The sequence below is a fragment of the Balaenoptera ricei genome, chromosome 13 (genome assembly GCF_028023285.1).
Source record: "Balaenoptera ricei isolate mBalRic1 chromosome 13, mBalRic1.hap2, whole genome shotgun sequence".
Lineage (NCBI taxonomy): Eukaryota > Metazoa > Chordata > Mammalia > Artiodactyla > Balaenopteridae > Balaenoptera > Balaenoptera ricei.
In genome coordinates this window covers 47409936-47431413 of record NC_082651.1, presented here as the reverse complement: position 1 = coordinate 47431413, position 21478 = coordinate 47409936, and the positions used below count along the sequence as shown (strand labels likewise).

Here is a 21478-nt window from a genome sequence, read left to right as displayed (position 1 = left end):
CAGAATGAAGACAACAAATCCAAGTTTTCTGACTACAAATTCAAAACTCCTTCCAGTTCAGGGTGTTATCAATTCTATATAAAGAACAGTCACTTGTTTTCTATGTTACCTCATACTAACAGCCAACTCTAAAAGATACCCAGAGATTTTTTTTTTATGACCATAGGTATGTCCACACTGGTAGCACCCAGACCCGTATTAAGTTTCTACTACAACTGCCTACTTCTAATTCAGGGCTGAGGATATAAGGATGGATAGGGAATGAGGATGGCACAGGGACACAAAATATTGAAAACAGAGAGCTATGGGTCACTTGGTTCTGCTAGTAACTGTAGGCAAGTCACCGAATCTCTTAGCATCCATCTTCTGAGCTGTAAAATACGTAAGAAAAGCTAAGTTCCCTTCCAATAAAATTCTACTTTTCTACAGAGTTGGTACATACTATCTAATAAATACTCTTCAACTAAACCACATATGAAGAACCTCTCCTAGGTTTCTTCTAATGTTCCATAGTATTCAGCACAATAAAAGACATACGAAAATTGCTCAACATACTTCTGCTATAAGACAAGGTAAACCTCAACTTAGACCCCTTAGACCACACTGATAAAAGCACAAGAAAAAGAACTAGGACCAAGTTTGACTTAAAAACATGTATTTCTCTGCTTTATGAATAGAAAATTCAATGAGGAAGGTAATCTTATATCATTTTTAATCTAAACAATTCTTATTCTACCACTGTCATTAGATGAATGATTCTTAAGATACTTTAATTTTATTAACATATTAAAAAATAACAAATACACTCTAAATTTACCAAAATAATTTCCACAAAAATTTCTAGTCCAAAAATTACTTACTATTTGAAGTTTGATTGTTTTCCCATCTAACTCTATAGTTCTTATTTTGAAATCCACACCAATTGTGCTGATATAGCTTTCGGTATATGTATCATCCTGAAGGGAAAAAAAGCTAACAATTAAAATGAATGTTCAATAGAGTAAATAAGAAAATATAAAGTTAACTTTTATCTACAAAGCTGATAAACAGTTTATAAGGCGTAACATGCTGAGAACAGCCACTCCATCCTCTCCTGCACTCTGTTCATGTTCTGAAGACAAAGTGCTATTTAACAATGGTTTCTTCTTAAAAGATTTTTTTTTAATAGCTATTCTTTAATTTTTCTAAACATCTCTTGGCAAATTCTTTACATACATATAGAAAAAGGTTTTATATTTTCAATAATTATGAATGATTTTTCTAATTTTCTAATCAGTGGAACTCTTGCTCCTCCCCATCCAACTTATTCACCACAAAGCTATGATCATGTCACTCTCCTGAAAATTTTTTAGAAGTCAATTTTATTTCTTAGTTATGACTTTTTAAACAGATATAATTCACATACATGAAACTCACCCTTTTAAAATGTACAATTCAGTAGTTTTTAGTATATTCAGAAGGTCGTGCAACCATCACCACTATTTAATTCCAAAACATTTTCATCACCCAAAGAACACCCTATAACCAGCAGCAGTCACTCTCCATTTCCTCCTCTCCCCCTAGACGCTGGAAACTACTGATCTACTTCATGTCTCCGTGGATTTGCCTGTGCTGGACATTTCACATGAACGGAATTATATACAATGTGGCCTTTTGTGTTTGGCTTCTTTCACTCAGCATAAACTTTTCAAGGTTCAGCCATGTTACAGCATGGATCATTCCTTTTTATGGCTTCATTACTTTTCATGGCTGAAAAATAGTACCCTGTATGGATATACCACATTTTGTTTATCCATTCATCAGTTCGTGGACATTTGGGTGGTTTCTACATTTTGGTTATTATGAACAATGCTGCTGTGAACATTTGTGTACAAGTTTTTATGTGAACAATGTTTAACTCAAGGTTAAACTTTTAAAATTACACTTTTTTTAAATTGAAGTATAGCTGATTTACAATGTTGTATTAATTTCTGCTGCTCAGCAAAGTGATTCAATTATACATATATACAAATTCTTTTTTTATTCTTTTCCATTATGGTTTATCACAGGAAACTGAATATAGTTCCCTGTGCTATACAGTAGGACCTTGTCATTTTTCCATTCTATATATAATAGTTTGCGTTTGCTAACCCCAAACTCCCACTCCATCCCACCCCATCCTCCCCTCCCCTTGGCAACCACGGTCTGTTCTCTATGTCTATGAGTCTGTGTGAACCATGTTTTGAATCATGAATCAAACCAACTATAACAACACACTTCTTAGACAACTAGGGAAATTTATTTTGTTAAGTCAACAAATGTATTTTATAGGAAAATGTCCAGTTCTTAGAAATACATATTGAAGTATATAAGGGGAAAATGACACACTTGGGATCTGCATTTGTGGCACTCCCAACAAAGAGAAGGGGAAAAAGGATTAAATGAAGCCAGTGTGGGGAAGTCTTGATAATGCTGAACCTGATGTGTACATGAGACTGAAACAAAGATCACTAAAGAATAAAATGTGATCAGAGAGAGTTCCAAGTGGCTAGAGGTAGCTATGCTGACTTATCCTCCACATATATTCACACTAATGCATACACAGAATCACTGGATAAAAGGATACTCTTGAAGCATTGAATGCAATTTGACAAAATGCTCATCATTAAATTAAAATTTTTTAATTGTCTAATAAGCATCAGGTACTATAGAAAGTGGATAGAGAACAAAATGAATGCAATAAACATTCATTCAGCACTCGTACATGCCACGTACTTTGTTAGAAATACTTATAAATGCTGTTAGAATTCTTATAAACCCCTAAATGACCCTCACTTGCGTGCCTCTGAGCCATTGCACATGCCCTTCCTACTGTCCAAATTCTCAGCATCTCCTTCTCCCCACTCCCAAGCTTTATCCCCCTACTCCCCCAGTCCCTGGGTCACATGGCAATTTTTATTCATTTTTCAATTCTGAGCTCAGGCAATACTGACTGTCCAAACATTCCCCAACTATTCAGCCAATAATTAAGAGATTCTTCCCTCTGTGCTCCCAAAGCTTATTATACATTTATCATACCTTTCGCAGCTTGTCTCTACTTCAGGGGTGTGAGAATCAGTATTTTCAAAATGCATCCTAGGTGATTCTACTGTGTAGGTAGTATGAAAACCTATGACTTAGATCAATAGGCATCCTGGAAAGGATTTTCTTTGAAGCACAAATACCTCAGGCTATAGCCATTTTCCTCAAGAGAGGCCAGCTTCTTCCCACCTACCTAGAATTGCTGATTTAATACTAGGAATTATTCTTAATTTTAATTAATTTTAAATATTTGCCAATTTAATAAAAATTAAGTAGTATCTAATTTTAAAGTCCTTTAAATACAAATAAAATTGAACATTTTTTTCATATTTATTGGCAATTTGTATTTCTCCTTTTGTCAACTGCCTGCTCATGTATTTGCTCATATTTCCATCAGGGCAAACATCCTTTTATTATTAATGTGTAAGTGTGCTTTATGTATTGAGAATATCACCCCTTCCTCATGTATATTTTTTTCCTAGTACCATTTGTCTTCCAACATTTTTATGTGCTCAGCATTAACTTCAATGCAATCAAATTTAACAATCTTTTCTTTCCTGATTTTTTTCTGCATTAGAAAATACTTTCACACAAGATTAAAGAGCCACCTAGGTTTTATTCTGGTACTTCCATGGTCTCATTTTTTAACCATTATATATAGTGAAGTTTTATATGTATATATATGGGATTCATTAATATCACTTATATCATCAGAAAAGTCATATTAAGTATTTGAGATGCTGTCAAGCTTGCAGTGGTGAATTTTAAGTTTTCTAAAATTCTAATTTTCCTTTGAAAAGCTTGAATTTATTATTACAGGCAGCAAATGCTGTTAGATATTTTCCTTGAAGTGATAATGTCTGTTCATCTGATAAAATGCGTACCCAGTACTCAATTCTACATAATTATAGTTTGTTAGTTCTTTCAAGTTAAAAAAAAAATGTTCAATGAGAAAAGCAGCTAGTTTAGCTCAAAATGGAAACAACTATACAAGTGCTTTTCTTTCCCTTGAGACAGCCAACATACTCCAGTCTTCAGTAAAACTACTTTATGCAAACTCCTCATTTCTTCACACAGAATATTTAAAAAAGAATACTCGAGGATCACGATTTTTTTAATTAATCATTTTTAGAAGCAACCTAAGTGTCCATCAACAGACTGAATGAATAAAGATGTATACATACACATACATATACATACAATGGAATACTACTCAGGCATAAAAAAGAATAAAATTTTGCCATTTGCAACAACATGGATGGACTTGGAGGGTATTATCGTAACTGAAATAAGTCAGACAAAGACAAATACTGTATGATATCACTTATATGTGGAATCTAAAAAAATAAACTAATGACTATAACAAAAAAGAAATAGACTCACAGTTTGTTCATAGAGAACAAACTGGTGGTTACCAGTGGGGAGAGGGAAAGAGGGAGGAGCAAGACAGGGGTAGGGGATTTAGAGGTACAACCTACTATATATAAAATAAAAAGCTACAAGGACATACTGTACAACACAGGGAATAGAGCCAATATTTTATAACTATAAATGGAATATAACCTTTAAAAATTGTGAATCACTATGTTGTACACCTGAAACTTACATAATACTGTACATCAACTATACCTCAATTTTAAAAAGTATGAAAAAAATTAATCATTTTTACTGTTTCATCAAAGACACTCTTAAATGAAAATGGTGTTTTTCCCCGCTGTGAGTGAACAGAGGTAAACACCATGACTATGAGTATAATTTGGGGCTTAGCACTACTTCAACATGGTGCTAATAAGGCACCGGCAGTTTTACCCACCATTGCTTTTGCAACATCAGACCAAAGATCAGTAGAGTGAAAAAAGGCAAATGTCTTTTGCCTTAGTACTAAGTAATTATTTACTTAGTAAATACTAATGGTTTAGTGTTATTAGGAAAGTAGTTTTGATCTCATGGACCCCGAGACGGTCCTGATAATCCCCACTGGTCCATACTCTTAAGAACCAATGATCTAGACAGTGAGAAGGAAAACATGCTAAATTTGAAGGCAGTTGATAAGACTATGAATAAGACTGTAGATTTTATTTATTAGGTTGAAAGTTATTTATCAGTTTGTAAATTTCAGCATATAGAACTCTATGCCATTGTCAAAAAAAGTTTGTACCAGGCCCTGCTTTTTCTTTTTATTCTACTAAAGTTTTACTTGAAGATTTGTTTTCCATCAAGTCACTTTCAACACAGACCTACTATTTTCCCCTTACCTCACTACTTATGTTGGAATGAAACACTGATCTCCAAGAAGAGTATTAGACACTCTGACTTTATAACTACACTTTGCTTGAATTTCTTTGAAGAGCAACAGCATTTCTTCTATTTAAGAGTCTAGATATCACTGGGGATGTACACTTGGAGGCTTTATATATGATATATAAATTCTGGAAGAATTAATATTCTGAATAAAACTGTTTAATCTTTTGTCTACCTAGAAAACATAAACAGCATTAATTTCTTTAAAAGCATTTTGATTTCAACTTACTGCAAACCTAAGAAGGAGGCAAGACTTTCCAACTCCAGAGTCGCCAATCAGAAGTAACTTGAATAAATAATCACTGCAAAGAGAAAAAGAAAATCACATTAATAAAAAGCATACTGTATTGTAAGTTCTACAACAACAAGAATATAGCCAAGAATAACAGCTCACTGAGGAAGACTACAGCTCCTGAAGAGCCCATGAACGGCCTAACAGAAGACCGAACAGCCTAACAGAGGACCAAACTGCAACAAACAGCAGGAGCCCTTTTGATGAATCACTGAACATGACAGAATTATGTAAAAATAAGATAGGCAATGCCACCCATGATCTCTAATATCAGCTGAACTTCCACTTCCAAGCAATGAATGAAAGGAAACATAAGTGATATGCATTCTTGGAGGGCCCAAGACTTATGCTAGAAAAATCCCACTCTTCTGCAGTAATACAGGCAGTTAACTTTTCATTGTTCTTGCCAATGAAACATATCTCTCCTTCAAATTCCAATCTCAAGTCATTATTTCATAGCAATCCTCCAACGAAGGGCTTTTATGATCCTTCCCTAGCATCCACCTGGAATTCTCCCCCTTTAAAAAAAAATGGATCATTTAACTTCTGAAAGTCTATATTATAAATATCTTAAACTGGAGATGCAGTAAAATCAAAGGCTGTTTGTATAAATGCACAACTTTACCAACATTCTAAGCTTGTATTAAAGCATTCTTCAGAAAACACTGAAAGCTAGGCTATGTTTATGCACCTTTACCACTGCCAAACCTAACTCAAAAAACCATCCCCAGGCACGGACACATATACACTACCAAATGTAAAACAGGTAGCTAGTGGGAAGCAGCCTCATAGCACAGGGAGATCAGCTAGGTGCTTTGTGTCCACCTAGAGGGGTGGGGTAGGGAGGGTGGGAAGGAGATGCAAGAGGGAGGAGATATGGGGATATATGTATATGTATAGCTGATTCACTTTGTTATACAGCAGCAACTAACACACCATTGTAAAGCAATTATACTCCAATAAAGATGTTAAAAAACAAAACAAAACAATACATTCCCAGGGATTCTTTCATGAACCTGAAGACAACACAGGGTCAGCCCACGGTCTCCAAAGGAATCTCTCATAGATTCTTCCCAACTCTGACCAGTTCTGTATGTTCTTTTAAAGCAATTTCAAAATGACAAAAAATCCAGAATTTACAGATTTTTTTTTAGAAGATATACATGATTCTTAATTTTCTTCCTTGTGATTTAGTTTTTAAAAAAATGCTACGTACTTAAAGTGAACCCCAAATATCACTTGCAAATGAAATGTAGATTACAATTATCAGATTTACATGTAAGCAAGATGTTTAGAAGTGGTTATCTCTGTGAATATTAATTAATCAACGGTTACCTAGGTTTATACAGTGATTTATGTATTACTTAAAACATAGCTTTCTGGTTTTACCGAGTTACCATAGTACACTTACTGTTCCTAATTATACCTAAAGGAAAGAATTTTTTTAAAAAACCAAAGTGCCATAGTCAGCAGCAAAATAAAGGTCACAGAAGGAAGTAAGCTTTTAAATAAGTCATTAAGAAGAGTTGATTGAAACACAGGATGAACTTAATAACTAACATCCTTTCCAGTTTGAGATCCTAAGGAAAAAAGGGAGTAGTGGGGATAATTATAAAAATTTACTCTTAATAAATTATTGATACCTAATACCAAACAACTTTTATTTTAGTCAGTACAGTTGCTGTGCTGACTCGCTTCAGTACTACTGATAGCTTTCTCTTTAATTAGACCAAATGAATTCTCAAGAATGCTGAACACTGAACATTAGCAATGAATTTACATTTCAGTCAGCAAGAAAAAAATCACACCACCGATACTACTACAATTACTTAGTTTTTAACAAAAATTTTGATACAACAAATGCCCTGAATTTACCAGTTTCCCTCAGGACAGTGCCAAGCATCCAGTAAATACTCAATAAACATCCTCTGAATCAGTGGTACTGGACCCTTTTACAGTAAAAGACAGCACTGGGCCACATATGCTGCCTGTGGTATCATTCATTACCTTAAAGATCAATTTCTCTCTTTCAGAATAACCATAAGGCTGTAAAAAACATGAATGCTTCCTAACTGTGCTACAAGTTACATTATGATTTCAAGGAAATTAGTAGTCAATTTTTTAAAAAATCACTTTTCAATTATCATTCTTTTTAAATTTTACAAACAGCATTATTTTGAAACGTTATTTAATTTATGAGTTCCTGATAATTTACGGCTCAGAGCCATTGTAAATAATATGAAGAGGGTTTCCCTGGTGGCGCAGTGGTTGAGAATCTGCCTGCTAATGCAGGGGGCACGGGTTCGAGCCCTGGTCTGGGAAGATCCCACATGCCGCGGAGCAACTAGGCCCGTGAGCCACAATTACTGAGCCTGCGCGTCTGGAGCCCGTGCTCCGCAACAAGAGAGGCCGCGATAGTGAGAGGCCCGCGCACCGCGATGAAGAGTGGCCCCCGCTTGCCACAACTAGAGAAAGCCCTCGCATAGAAACGAAGACCCAACACAGCCAAATAAATAAATAAATAAATAAATAAATAAGTCAGGAGCTCTTTTAAAAAAAATAATATGACGAGCAGAGCACTCTGTCCCAAATGAATCTTGCTAAAGAAGGCTATTTTGTTCTCTCCCAAACCATTAGCTTCACTAACACGGCAAGAGACATGGAGGAGAATGGCAAACAAAATCAACTAACAAACTTCTTGCCTTATTGAGTTCACACACCAGGAGACTGTGATCAACAGCATGTTACCTGCACTGGAATGTTTTAAATTACCTACTCCTATAGTACCTTATTTCTAAAGTATTAATATACAGGATGTAAAATAGAATTCAGATTTGAGATCACTTAAAGACATTTCTGTAACTATAATTTACAAAACAGAACACAGTAAAAATGTTGATAGGAAATATACAAATCTAAAGTTAGAAAGCTCAATATCAGAATTTTGGTACAAAGAGTCAAGAATAATTTAGCAAATAGTAAGATTTTAAATGTATTTTTCTTTTATTCTCAAGAATTTGGATTAAGTTTTCAGTCTGCAATACCATTTTGACTTAAGTGAAAAAATTGAATTATATCAGTTGAGAAATCTTTATAGAAGTACAACTGTAATCACCACTCACCTAAATCAGATAGTTCTAGTAAATCCTATCCACTGTTCCCAATGAGAATTTCCTCAGGTTTTTTTCATGTCTAATTTACTATGACAATGACACTTCATATTTTCTCCCCATAAGTAGTCTGGAGTCTGTTTTTCCCCACTCTTATGTTTAACATACCTATCTGTATGAAGGTAAACTGACTTATTCATCCAAAATGTAACACTGTGCCTTTTACAAAGGACTGTGCTAAGAGATCAGAGAACATGTTAATTTTGCGTTTTTAATCAGGTCTCTTTCATTGTGAGAAACACCTAAAGAATATCTATAGCCATCCTTGAGTAACATTTTGGGCAAAATGCTAGAGAAAAAAATTTACAGGGACATGGCATGTTAAAAGGACAAACACCAACTTCAATGGCCAAGGCAACAATTTGAGCCACAAAGTAAACAATCATGTACTGGATTATAACCCAAAGAATAAAATAAATATCCATGAGTCCATAAGTGTATAAATCATTAATTAAATAAATAGGAGAGGAGAGACAACACTTCCTTACACGAGGATTCAAACTAATGCATGTAGAAGGAATGAGAGAAATAGAAAATCACTGGTAGATTAACTGCTGCAGGCAAGATCCACTGATGAATGCTAAAATTAGTGGGTGAAACTTCAAGGAGAATTAGGATATTTGCACGGCCTCAAAATTTGTCCCCCCCCAAATATTTATTACTGCAGTGGTTTTAACAAATGCCCACAAATTCTTTGAACACTCCTTCCTCCAGGAAATGGAGCTTAGTTCCCTTCCCCTGAGTGTGGGTTCTTAACGACTGGTTTCTAACAGAGTGTAGGAAGGGAAAAATAGTAATTTTACACTGGAGAAACCTGACAGATGCCACCTTTACTAAGTGATCAACGTGAACATCACCAGCAATAAGTCATATTGATATCATGTACCTTCTGATATGATGTAATGAGTAGAGTACTTCACCTCTATGGTATCTCTCTCCAAATCCATAACCCCAGTCTAATCATGAGAAAACATCAGACAAATGCATACTGAGGGAAATTTACAAAGTACCTAAACTCTTCAAAACTGTCAAGGTCATGAAAAATAAGATTGAGAAACTCACAGACTGAAGGAGGCCAACATGATATAACAATTAAATACAATATGGTATCTTGGATTAGGTTCTGGAACAGAAGAATGACATTAGTGGAAAAACTGGAGAAATTGGAATAAAAGTCTATAGTTTAGTTCATAGTTTACCAATATTAATATCTTAATTTTGATAAATGTACCATGGTATATAAGATGTTAATATTGGGAAAGCTGGGTGAAGGGTATACAGGAATTCTCTGTACTACTTTTGCAACTCTTCTGTAAATCTAAATTTATTTCAAAATAAAAAGGTTTTAGAAAAACAAACTATGAGGACATTAGTGAAATAGGTACAATCTCGTTGAAAAGCTAGCCCCTGATATTTTTTAAACATGAGAGACATATTTTGTGTTTTCTCGAGTTAAATCAACAATCATAAATCATGCTGGATTCTGTAAAATAAAAACTTTGCTTTTGAGGCACAAGTATTTTTTGAGAATATTAATTTAAAGTGGAAATAATTCAGTGAGAAAGTAAGACAGTTAAGACTGACATAGATTAAGGCTCGATGGAAAGGGGCAGATTCAACCTTTTAACAATTGGATGGTGGGATGTCAAATATAGCAGCAAGTGAAAAATTATTTTTGCTATCAGTTTCTCCTTAAGTCTACTCCTGGTCTACTTCAGCAATACTCTAGATCCTCTATTTCCATTATTTATGATATGAACATAATCGTGATACCCATGCCATTTTTGCATGTAAGCATTAATATTTTCTGTACCTTAAAAAATGTCACTATTGTGAGAGCATGAAACAATATTTTTAAAAAGTTACCAAAACCCATTTTGACTCAAAATTCTATTTAGGTAAAATGTTTTCCTTTTTATGAAGTTACCAAACTACATCTATAAAATATGAAGTAGGAGATGAATCTGCTTGTTGCTGAATCTAAAATACTACTCGGAATTCTATAATCTCAAAAGAGACTACTACGTGATACTGTTATGTAAAAAGATTATATACTATGTTTGTCTAGTATAACCCATTTTTGTTAAAAAAAATTTGTACACACATAAAAGATTTTGGGGAAAAAATGGACACTTCTAAATTGTACGATTACACTTGATCTTTTCTTTATATTTTTAAAAAATAGTCTGCAGTCAGACTGTATTACTTTTCTAACCAGAAAAAAAAATGTCATTTGAGGGGAGGAAAAATTTTTAATCAATGATTTATTCAATGACTGAACAACCTTACAAGTCCTTTCAGCATACCTGTCCTAACACAAATGACATCTAAGTAGGTAGCGTAGGTCAAGGTTGTAAGCAGGCAGCACTGGCACATTCCCAATATAGCCACAAAGATATGAAGTCAACTTTTTGGATTAAATAAGAATAAACAGTTTTTTCTTCTTTTATGAAACAAAATTTGGATTACCAGACATAGTTCACCTGTCAATGAATATAAGAGATAGCTGACTGACATTAACACAAGTTTCAACTACCCTTTGGAAACACACCAAGGAAGACAAAAGTAAACAGTGGAAAACTATATAATTGTTTTTATCCAAACAGTACCCCCAAAATACAAATTTCACAGTGTCAGCTGTAAGTATATCTTAGAAAAGGCCTACTATTTTAAAAAGTTCAATGGAACCTAAATTTGTTCTCTTTCACCTAGAACAAGTTCACTTGCATGATAGGAATCATGTAGTTTTACCTTTTTATAAAATCATACTTGAAAACAGCCTAAAACTAAGCTTACATAACAAATTTAAAACAGAATCATGGTTATGATATTATGATATAGTGGCCAAATAAACTTGAATTCACTTTTAAACTACACACTAGTCTATTAGTCTTTGGGGTATGGAATGATTAATAAAACTTGAGCTGCAATAATTGTGCTTGACATCTACTTTTCTTCTTCACTCACTTTAAGTATGCTCCACAGAACACAATTCAAAATTGACCATCAGGGGACTTTCCTGGTGGTCCAGTGGTTAAGATTCTGCACTTCCACTGCAGGGGGCATGGGTTCTGGGCAGGGAACTAAGATCCCACATGCCATGTGGTGTGGCGGCAACAACAACAAAATTGCCCATCAGGCTGGATAAAAGAGGTAAGAACTTTTAGTTACTTCATATGCTTCTATATCATTTGAATTTTACAGAGTACATACTACTTTTGTGATTAAATTAATAAAAAAACTAAATAAACCTTCAGCTATGGACAAAAGCAGCCTGTTAGTCAAAATAAACAATTACCAAGAATCTGAGAGGGCAACAGTCTTTCCACCATATTTAAGAAAATAGCCAAGCAATTTTTTAAAAACTCTCCCCATAACTGACCCCTAAAACTACATAAAAAAAAAAATATTTAGAGACAATAGATTAATTTTCCAGGTTCCACTTTAGCTCTGTTTAAAACAGTGTTCCAAAAATCCAAAGCTGGAATTCTGAAAATGAGGGAAGCTTTGGTTGTTCTGAAGAAGTAGTAAGCCATACAAGAGGACAAAAGAGTAAATGGTCTTACCACGTACATAACAGCAAATATTTAGTGAAAAACGCACCAAGGAGGGGCTGTAAGTGTCCGTACCTCCTTACCTTTCAAAGCCTGCATGGGTTTTAGACCTGGAAAGAACTGTATTTGAATTCAGGCTTCATCACATACTAGCTACAAGATCTTGAAGTAAGGTACTTACCTATCACCATGAGGCTCTATTTCCTCATCTGTAAAAAGGTTCAATTAGCACTCTCTACCACCCAATTAGGCTCTGGTCAAGATTATAAACATTGTCTCTAAAGCATTTAGCACAGTGTCTGGTACAGGAGCACAATAAGTGGCAATTATTATTATTTTTCCTTCCTCCCTCCAAATCAGGATGCAACCTGATGAAAAATCTCAAGAGCTACAGACAAAAACTTTGAAGCTATTTATCCAAAGTCTCAGTACAGATGATGGATGGGTGACGAAGTATCACAGGAGTTTACCAGTATAATCTAAAGTAAAAGTGTAAAAATTACCAGCTAACAGTTATAAGTACTATGATCACAACTCCCAAAGTCTAGCAACACATGAAACAGTAACACGGTCTGCAGCAAATGTGCCTGCCTCTCCAGCAAGAGACAGGTGTTCTCTGCTTTACTTGCTTTTCTCACAGAAAGACATCCATGACTTTAAGGCCCCAAGTATAAGTATTCAAGAATAGTCAGGAGGGTAGAAAAACTGAGAATGGATAAGATAATTAACTTCAAGCCTAGAGAAGCTTTAAATATCAACCCAACACAAGATGTGAAGAAAGTCAAAGGGCCATTCACAATACATACCTCACAAACCCTTCTTAACATTTTTAAAAAGGCCTCTCCAATCACGAATTTTAGACAGAACTGACCACAAAAATGCTAGTTGCCTAATTAACTGGCTTAATTTTAAATTCCTAGAAGTTAACCACACACACTAAACTGGAAACAGCATACTTGGACTGTAAAATCACAGGCCCTTGAGTTAAAATTCCAATTCTACTGCTTCCTCTGAATGCCCCTGGGCAAGCCATTTAACTCTTCTCTGGCTCTGATTTCTATAAAATTAGGACACTATTTCTTCATACTATTAGGGGAAATAATGGACAGACATAAAACTTCTGACTAGTGGTGGGAACTCAAATTGTTATTTGTTGACCTTATCCCAAGACTAGTGTCAGGGCTTCTGGAAAGTCCTCCTCAGTGCTCTGTTCCTCTCCAGCTAAAGCAATATAACTAAAACTTTCTGTTAATAATAGAAATCCTAGGCCCCTTCTCCAAATCTTTTGCACTATTATGCCATCTTATTCTTTAAAAATATCACAAGATTTAATTTGTGCTAATACTGTTAAAATGACTATGCTTGCTTGAGCTTGAGTCTTCTTAACTGGTAAGCACCTGGGAGCAAAGTCTGTGTTTTATAATTAAAAAATAAAAACCCCTCAACTCCTAGCATAGTCTAACTGATAAAAGAGAAAGAAAGGGCTGGCTATTTTCTTTACCAAGCTTTTTTTCCAGGGAAATCAGATTGTGTGTGCGTGTGTGTGCGTGTGTGTACATTCACAGGAAGATTTTAAATATCTGTACTGAAAACATTTTTCAAATAGACAAGATCAGAGATCAATGTGTAATGATTAAATGTGTTAGAAAAACATTAAAATTGAAACCACCTGCATATATATATTACATATATTCTTAAATATATTCTAACATCCCTTACTGGAATACACGTGTCAACTCCTGCATAGCACTGTACAGTTTACTCTTGAGACTCAGAACTGAGGCGGTACTAATCACGTTATAAAGAAACAGGCTCAAAAGGCATAAATGACTTTTATGAGGTAAGTGGTGGTGTGAACTTAAACCTAGGGTTTACAACTCTAAATGCTGGGGTTTTTTTGTTTTTTTCATATCTCACCACATTCCCTCAATGATATATACTCAGATATGATAAAAATGTCAGTAAACATGTTAAGTCCTACTTTGTATATAAAACCTATCAGAATGAATCAAACCACCTATGAACTAGCATAAAGACCTGACCAAATATAAAGAAAAGTGTAATTCACTGCTTAAATTAACTTAGAACATTTGTCTTAGTAGAGAATAAGTTAGTTCAGCTCAAAAGAGCATGGTAAATTTTGGAGTTCAGACTACATTAGCTTTAGTAAGTGATGAACCCAGTTGCTCTTTATGAGGACAGATGCCAGCCACCAACCCAAAAATTAAGCACTAAATAATTATCCAGTGTATATTTGACAAAGTTGCTTCAAATGTCCTTTTATAAATCTGGCTACTTAACTATTTTTATAAATCCCATCTAATTCAATTAAGACTATATTACATATTACACTTGGCTAGGCATTTATCCTAATTACATCCATATGAATTTTAAGGTAGTAAAGATACTGCAGAGATGACATTGTTCTTAATGTGAACACTAATGTTCTGTGAACTTACTGTGCCTTTGTTTCAAGAATCTTGGAAACACTTCATATGTTAGTAACCTAATGAGAAACAAACAGGTAAGCATTTTAATAAAAGGAGAGGAAAAGCACAGACTAGGTCATCAAAACAAAGCCATGCCCAAACAAATCTCACATTTCGAAATTAATCAGTTCAGGATACCAGATTTAAAATTAAACTCTGTCCCTCTTGGGTTTCCACATTTCAAAAGAATTGGTAGTGAACATTCTCTTTTCTGTTTTCAATCTTCTAAATCAGGCATTCTTAACTTGAGGTTCATGAATAGGCTCAGGGAATGTGAACAACTTGCAACTTCATGCAAAATGTTATGAGTATGTATACACATAGGGAGCAGATCCACAGGGTTCGTCAAATACTCCTAGGGGTACATGACCATAAATGGGTTAAGAATAACTGCCCTAAATCAAGTTACTGGAAAATATCTATGGGCAGAGTAGCAAGGACAAAGAACAATTCCACTTAAGTACTATTGTTATTCAAAAAAAATACATTCAGACAAGTTAAATCCATCACTGTTCCTAGAAAACTTCAATTATATAATTCACTCAATTTCCTTTGTAAAGATCACTAGTTTGAGATGCAGACTGCATAAAATGCCCTGGGTAAAGACCCTAGCCAAGTAGCTGGCACAAAGAGTAAGCACGTGTTAAACAGTAGCTATTATTATTAAAAATAATGTTTCCAAAGAGTGGTCACCCTTGTGAGCAAAGGTAACACTACCTGTCAGAATTGGGAATCTATAAACATGGAACAGAGTAAACAACTGGAACCTATCAACAATCTTGGATTTAATAAAGTGGGGTGTTCTGACCAACTGAGCCATCAGTCACAAAAGTACTGATGTACTTTTGTGACTGATGGTCACAAAAAAGTAGAAATATTTCATTTCCTACCTCTCCTTTGTACCCTATTTCTTCACGTTTAAGTCAGTAAACAAACCAACAAACACTTGTTCTCTGGTTCCCTAAGGCCTCAGGATTATTTTTTTCCCCAAAATATCATTACACCATTACCCTTTTATAATCTGAAACATCACAGGGTGGTTCCAAAGAAAAGCCAAGACTTTGTTTTTTTTCCCTAAATTCTATTCCAGATATCAAAGAAGCAATCTCTTCTCAGCCCCACCTTCTACAAGAAAACAGTGGAATAGTCTGACTGTTCCTCTCTCCCTGTAAGATTAAAAAACAAAAGGGGCGGAGGGGACATTTTGCCTAAATCTCTTACTAAAACTCCAAAATGTAGTTCAGACAAACAGTGGTAAAAAGCAGGTAAGTTACACATCTAAAATATCTCACGCACTGGCATCCTACACCCATTTTCGGTTTCTCTTCATCTTAAAACACTCAAAGTATTTTTTAGCAAATCTTTAAAAATCTCAAAATCTTAAAAAGCATTTTATTTAACCCTGTTTTTATATATTAGGAAAGAGACAAGAGTAGGTAACATTAGCAAAAGGAAGCTATTCTTAACTATCAAAAATGAAACTTAACTATTACAACTACAAATAGTAAAACCATCATATATGTACAATCAAAAGTTGCCAAGGAGAGAAAACACACACGGCCAAAGGACTGCTGATAGGATATGAATCCAGCAAGATGCTTAGCACTTGTTAATCATAATAACTTAGATAAATCACTAAGATTGCTTCTAGAATAAAAACTGAAATATTAAATTACTCAGAAAGCAAAATTCTCTTTAAAAGTCAACTAAACAGTCGGCAAGAGAACACTTGATTCTGAAGCTCTTTCACCTTTAAGACAAAAAAAAAAAAACAAAAAAACCCTTGAACATGTAAGAAACCGTCAACATCTTATACTTTAACCTAATTATGATGAAAAAGAAGAAGAAAATTTTAAATGCAAAATTTCAGTTTCTTTCAATGATCCTTCAAGATCATCCATTCACACAAAACTCTTAAGATGGAAAGTCTATGTAGCTACTGGTAACTTACATTACCCAAAGAATTACATACACTGATTCTCTACGGACAATAATCATATTCTGAATAGTGAGAATACCTCTTCTTTAAACTTCTTTGAATTTCTCAAATCATTACCAACACGACGAAAAAGTCATCAAGGCAACCAACAAAAAGAAAATCTATTTTTAGTTGATTTCTGCTTCTTTTCTAATAAAAAAATTCTAACTAAAAATTATGTAAAAGGCAGTAATGATATACTTATTAATGAAATTACACTCTGTCAGACAGATAACAGAACTGATTAACTTGTTTTTACCTTTAAACCCTTAATTTAAAAGACAGATTTATTCAAGGCAGAGCGCTGGCAAAAAAAAAAAAAAAGTCAGATGTTCCTTGAGTCTACCATGACAGAAAACAAAGTTTAAGAGACTGACTAAAACTTAAGCCATGATATTTTAAAAAGTTAAAAACAAGGTAAATTTTTTTTAAACAAATTTTTTCTGCATTAAACTAGTCGATTCAAAGAGACTACTACATATAGTTCCTCCTACCGTAGTTAACTGGCATATTCATGATAGGTACACCTACTTTATTCTTAACACACTCCTTGATGAAGCGGCCAAAATTATTTTCTTGACACTAAAAAAAAAAAATCTGCTAGAAGCTAATGGATTAGGAAAAATGCTTCTGGTATGAGAATAATGTTAAGTATTTCTTAAGCAGTGTGCTGAAATAATCACTGCCTGCTTCACCACCTAGCTCAGGAAAATCAAAATCTTTCCTCAAATCTCCAGAAAAAAAAGAAAGCTCTGATCCTTTCCATCTACTTTTTCCACCGCTCAGATTCCACTTCAGTTGCATTTTGTTTTTGTTTGCAGCATTTGTAATTCAAGCGAGTCAGTCATTACTCTTAATTTCTACCATAAAGATAACCCAGGGCCATCGTTTCTCCCAAATCAGCCAAATAACATAGAAAGTAGTCAAAGAAAAAGCTTAAAATTTAATCATTGATTGACATATTTCTTATTCTCCTCACTCCCAAACCAAAAGCTTACAACTTAAAGATCATAAAGTAAAAGTATCCAGTAATAAAGCTAGCAACAGGTAATCGTATGTCAACCTACCTATATAAATCTAAAATCCTGTTCATTCTGAGAGAACCAAACTTTTTCTTTTGTCAAGAACACATTTTCAGTACCAAATTCAGCAGCACCCATAAAGCAGATTTTGAAAGTTTCTAAAAGGATTAAGATAAATAGTAGATGATAAACCAAAACAAGGAACATTTGGGGGTGCACCTGTAAACATTACCTAGTATACTATTATTTCAAATTAGCATATAAAGTATACGCTATAATACACATGTATTATAATGTACAATATTGTACCTGGCATATAATAAGTGGCCATAAATGTTAGCTATTAGGATAACACTGTGGAATCATGAAAGGCACTCATCCATTAAAAGTTTTAACTTAAGAAAAAAACATGCGATTTTAAAGTTTAGAACAAGGTTTTAAAGCAAATGGATTTGTGTTTGGGTGATTAAACTGTAAGAATTTCCTTCTTTTCTCTATTTTCCAATTTTTCTCTACTTTTATGATGGTAACAAACTATTAAAGATAAAAAGAAGAAACTGCTGAACTCAGATTTCTAAAAATCTGCTTGCTGGTTGCCTTTGTGACCTTCTGTAATAAAATACCACCTCCTCTCACCTTAGTACTTTTCACTAGTGCTTTTCGAAACGTTTTCCCAAACTCCTAGGTTATTTTACTTAAGAGACAGTCTAGAATATAAATACAGTAGCCCAGGTACAGGCACACTCAAGGCCATAAAAATATACAAATGATTTCTGGGACTGATTCTGTTGAGGTCATTAATCTAGAGTCCTCAAAAGAAAGAATGGTTTGGCACTCTATTTACTTAAGAATTACTACCCTTGCCATTTATTAACCATTCTTCTTTCTTCTTCCCTCTTGAACAATCCTTCTCACTCCCTCTGCTTCTCCAAATCTAATGCTAGTAACTCCCTTACTGGTTTGTTTTCTATAAGATCTTTCTAAACCCTACTAGCGAACCACAAGCCCATACCTTCTTTTAAAATTTTGTGGCTCCAATCCATGCCACACATCTGGAACTTGCCATACGTATTGGTATTTAACATATATAAAATCTATTTTTTATATTCTATTATAAGTTCCTTGCAGGTAAGGATTATATTCCTAAATCCCAGCACTACTGGAATGCCTCACATAATGATGTACACCATCTACAGTGCTCTTACAGTTTACGAAATTGTTCTACATATACTTGAGCCTCACAATTACCCGGACAGGAATAAAGATGACTGTCCTATTTTACAAAAGGAGAAACAAATTCAGAGTCTAAATCATTTGTCATGGTTCTGTCCAACTAATCTTCAAGAGCTATTTACAGTACTAAATATATGTAGCAAATTTAAGAAACTCCCTGAACAGAAGAAAAACCTCCATAAAATGGAAAATCCATGTACTTTACTGTTGCCAGGAAAGCTACTAAATTAGGGACCTCAAGTTCAACTCTGCCCAACTATGCAAAACCAACTTTGTCCTTGGAGCCCTTGATAAAAAACTGCCAACACAGCAAATCTGACACTACTAGAACACTGTCTTCAACTTCTTAAGGTATATAAAATTTTAATAAAATACTATGGCTTCCATTTAGAACAAAAAGGGACATTTCAGCGTCAAACCACAGTATTACAAAACTTGAAGTCAGAATGCATTTTGCAAGAGCCATGTGACACACACATGACAGTCAGCTAAACCCATGGGCGGACCTTTTAGGGGAAATGTTCAGCAGTAACTGACCAAAGCAGCAAATAAACTCAACATTTAGGTCAAACACTGATCTTTGCTTTAAAAAATTCCCCCGTTTCCCTCAAAGCCTTCTGACACTGAAGAGGAATACCAATTAAATCTCCTTCAATTATTCCTAAATTTCAATATGCAAACTGTAGAAGGATGTTTTTAAGGGCCATTAAGGAGAACCCAAGAAAGTCTTCCCAAGGAAAGCGAACACCAGTTCCCAGGAAAGGTGCCAGGTGTGTCACATCTGCTGTGATGACTTACTGAGTAAGCAAGAAAAAGAAATGCATTAACTTTTCATGACACGTCATGGAACCTCATTCCCTATCTGCAAGCATTCAAGTAGGTAATCCAAACCCTACAGATCTATCATAGAGCCCATTCGTTTCTCTTTCAACTTGAAAGCAAAGCCTTCCTTTCAGTTGGTAATATCACAAAGATGTCCCTAGGTTTTAGCGCTGGTGTTTTGTTTTTCCCTTGACCTACACATGGCAAAATGACTGTAGTGTCCTCAAAAAAATAAAAAATTCTCACAAATGCCCAGGTTTTGGGGACGGCAATGGGACCGCTGAGTTCGTAAAGAACTCCAGGAAAAAACTAAAAAAGAGAACTAAAAATTTTAAATCGCTTCTCACCATCTACCCATTCCCCTAAATCCCACGCAATCCTGAAAAGCATCCATATTACCTACAACCTGGCGCGGAGGGTGGAAGAGAGAGCCAACAAGCTCAAGATTTGCAAGTAAAGCTGGTTTCCACCCCGACGGCTCTGACAGCTCCGCAGACCGCGGGCGCAGGGTCTAACAGTGTCCTCTAGTAGAGTTCTCCCACCCCATCCCCTCCCTCCCCTTAAAAACAGGTCCTCCTTCAAAAGTCACTGCCTCCAAGAGAAGCTACCCCTTCCCACGACCCCACCACCGACTCCCCGACGCCCCAACCCCCTTACCAGACTGTTTCTCCGCACCGGCCTGGCACTCAGGCCAGGACTCCAACCAGACCGGGTCCAGGCCCGGGCGGCTCACCCCTCCGGCCCGATCCCTCCCCCCGACCGCCCCTCCTCCGTCAGACAATGGGGCCCGACTCCCCGCCGCCAACCTCTCCTGCCCCATCACCCCCACCTCACCCCGGCCGAGGCCCCCGCCTCCGCCCTCCTCGCCCCCTCTAAGCTTTCCCAAGCTGGCCCACGGACCCAGCCGACCGGTGCTCTCCTGCACTCACTATTCGGGATTCATGCTGGACATGTCACTGCAGCTGCCGCCGCCGCCACCGCCGCCCTTGCTGCTGCAGCCGCCGCCCTGACTCTCCGCGCCACGGGTAGTCGAAGGGAGAGGAATGAGATACGCTGTTCCGAGAGAGCAGACGTCTTCCCCCGACTCCGTCCCCTTAGAACACAATCAGCAGCCGCGACCACTCAGCTATCGCTTCCACCCAAAATGGCCGCCGGCGAACCAGGAAATAGGAAAGCCTTAGACCAAGGGGCCTTTACACAGCCCAAAGGGCGGCCGCACCGCGTGGCATGCCGGGAAAGAGAGTTGCGAGCGTGGCTGCGGGCGCTGGGGAACGACGGTACGGCGCCGCGACCCGGACTCAGCTTCCCGCCAAGCCCCGCGTTTCTGGCGCACGCGTACTTGAGGGGTTGTCGCCCGCCCTATTCCCCCCCTCTCCCAACACCCCCCCGCTCCGCCCCTCCCTGCTCCCCTCCCCTCGGACTCGCTGGCTAGGACTTCGCTAGGACTCCCCCTAGCGGATTGGCTAAGGCCGAGCGGCCCTGGTGATGTCATCAGTGAGACGTGGCAGCCAGGCGAGTCAGCGCCCCACGGGGGAGGGGAGGGACTGAGGGCTGTGC

General features: G+C 36.3%; 1 protein-coding gene across 1 annotated transcript in view; it reads right to left on the bottom strand.

Annotated features, from left to right (window-relative positions):
* Positions 1–21090, bottom strand: part of RAB1A (RAB1A, member RAS oncogene family) — a 28540-nt gene extending 7450 nt beyond the window's left edge. The window contains exons 1-3 of the mRNA XM_059943193.1: positions 20851–21090; positions 5591–5663; positions 861–956 (exon numbers count right to left, since the gene is read on the bottom strand). Coding sequence (XP_059799176.1) covers positions 861–956; positions 5591–5663; positions 20851–20873 — 192 coding nt within the window. The 5' untranslated portion in view covers positions 20874–21090. The remainder of the gene's footprint in view (positions 1–860; positions 957–5590; positions 5664–20850) is intronic.
* Between the last annotated feature and the right edge of the window lie 388 nt (positions 21091–21478).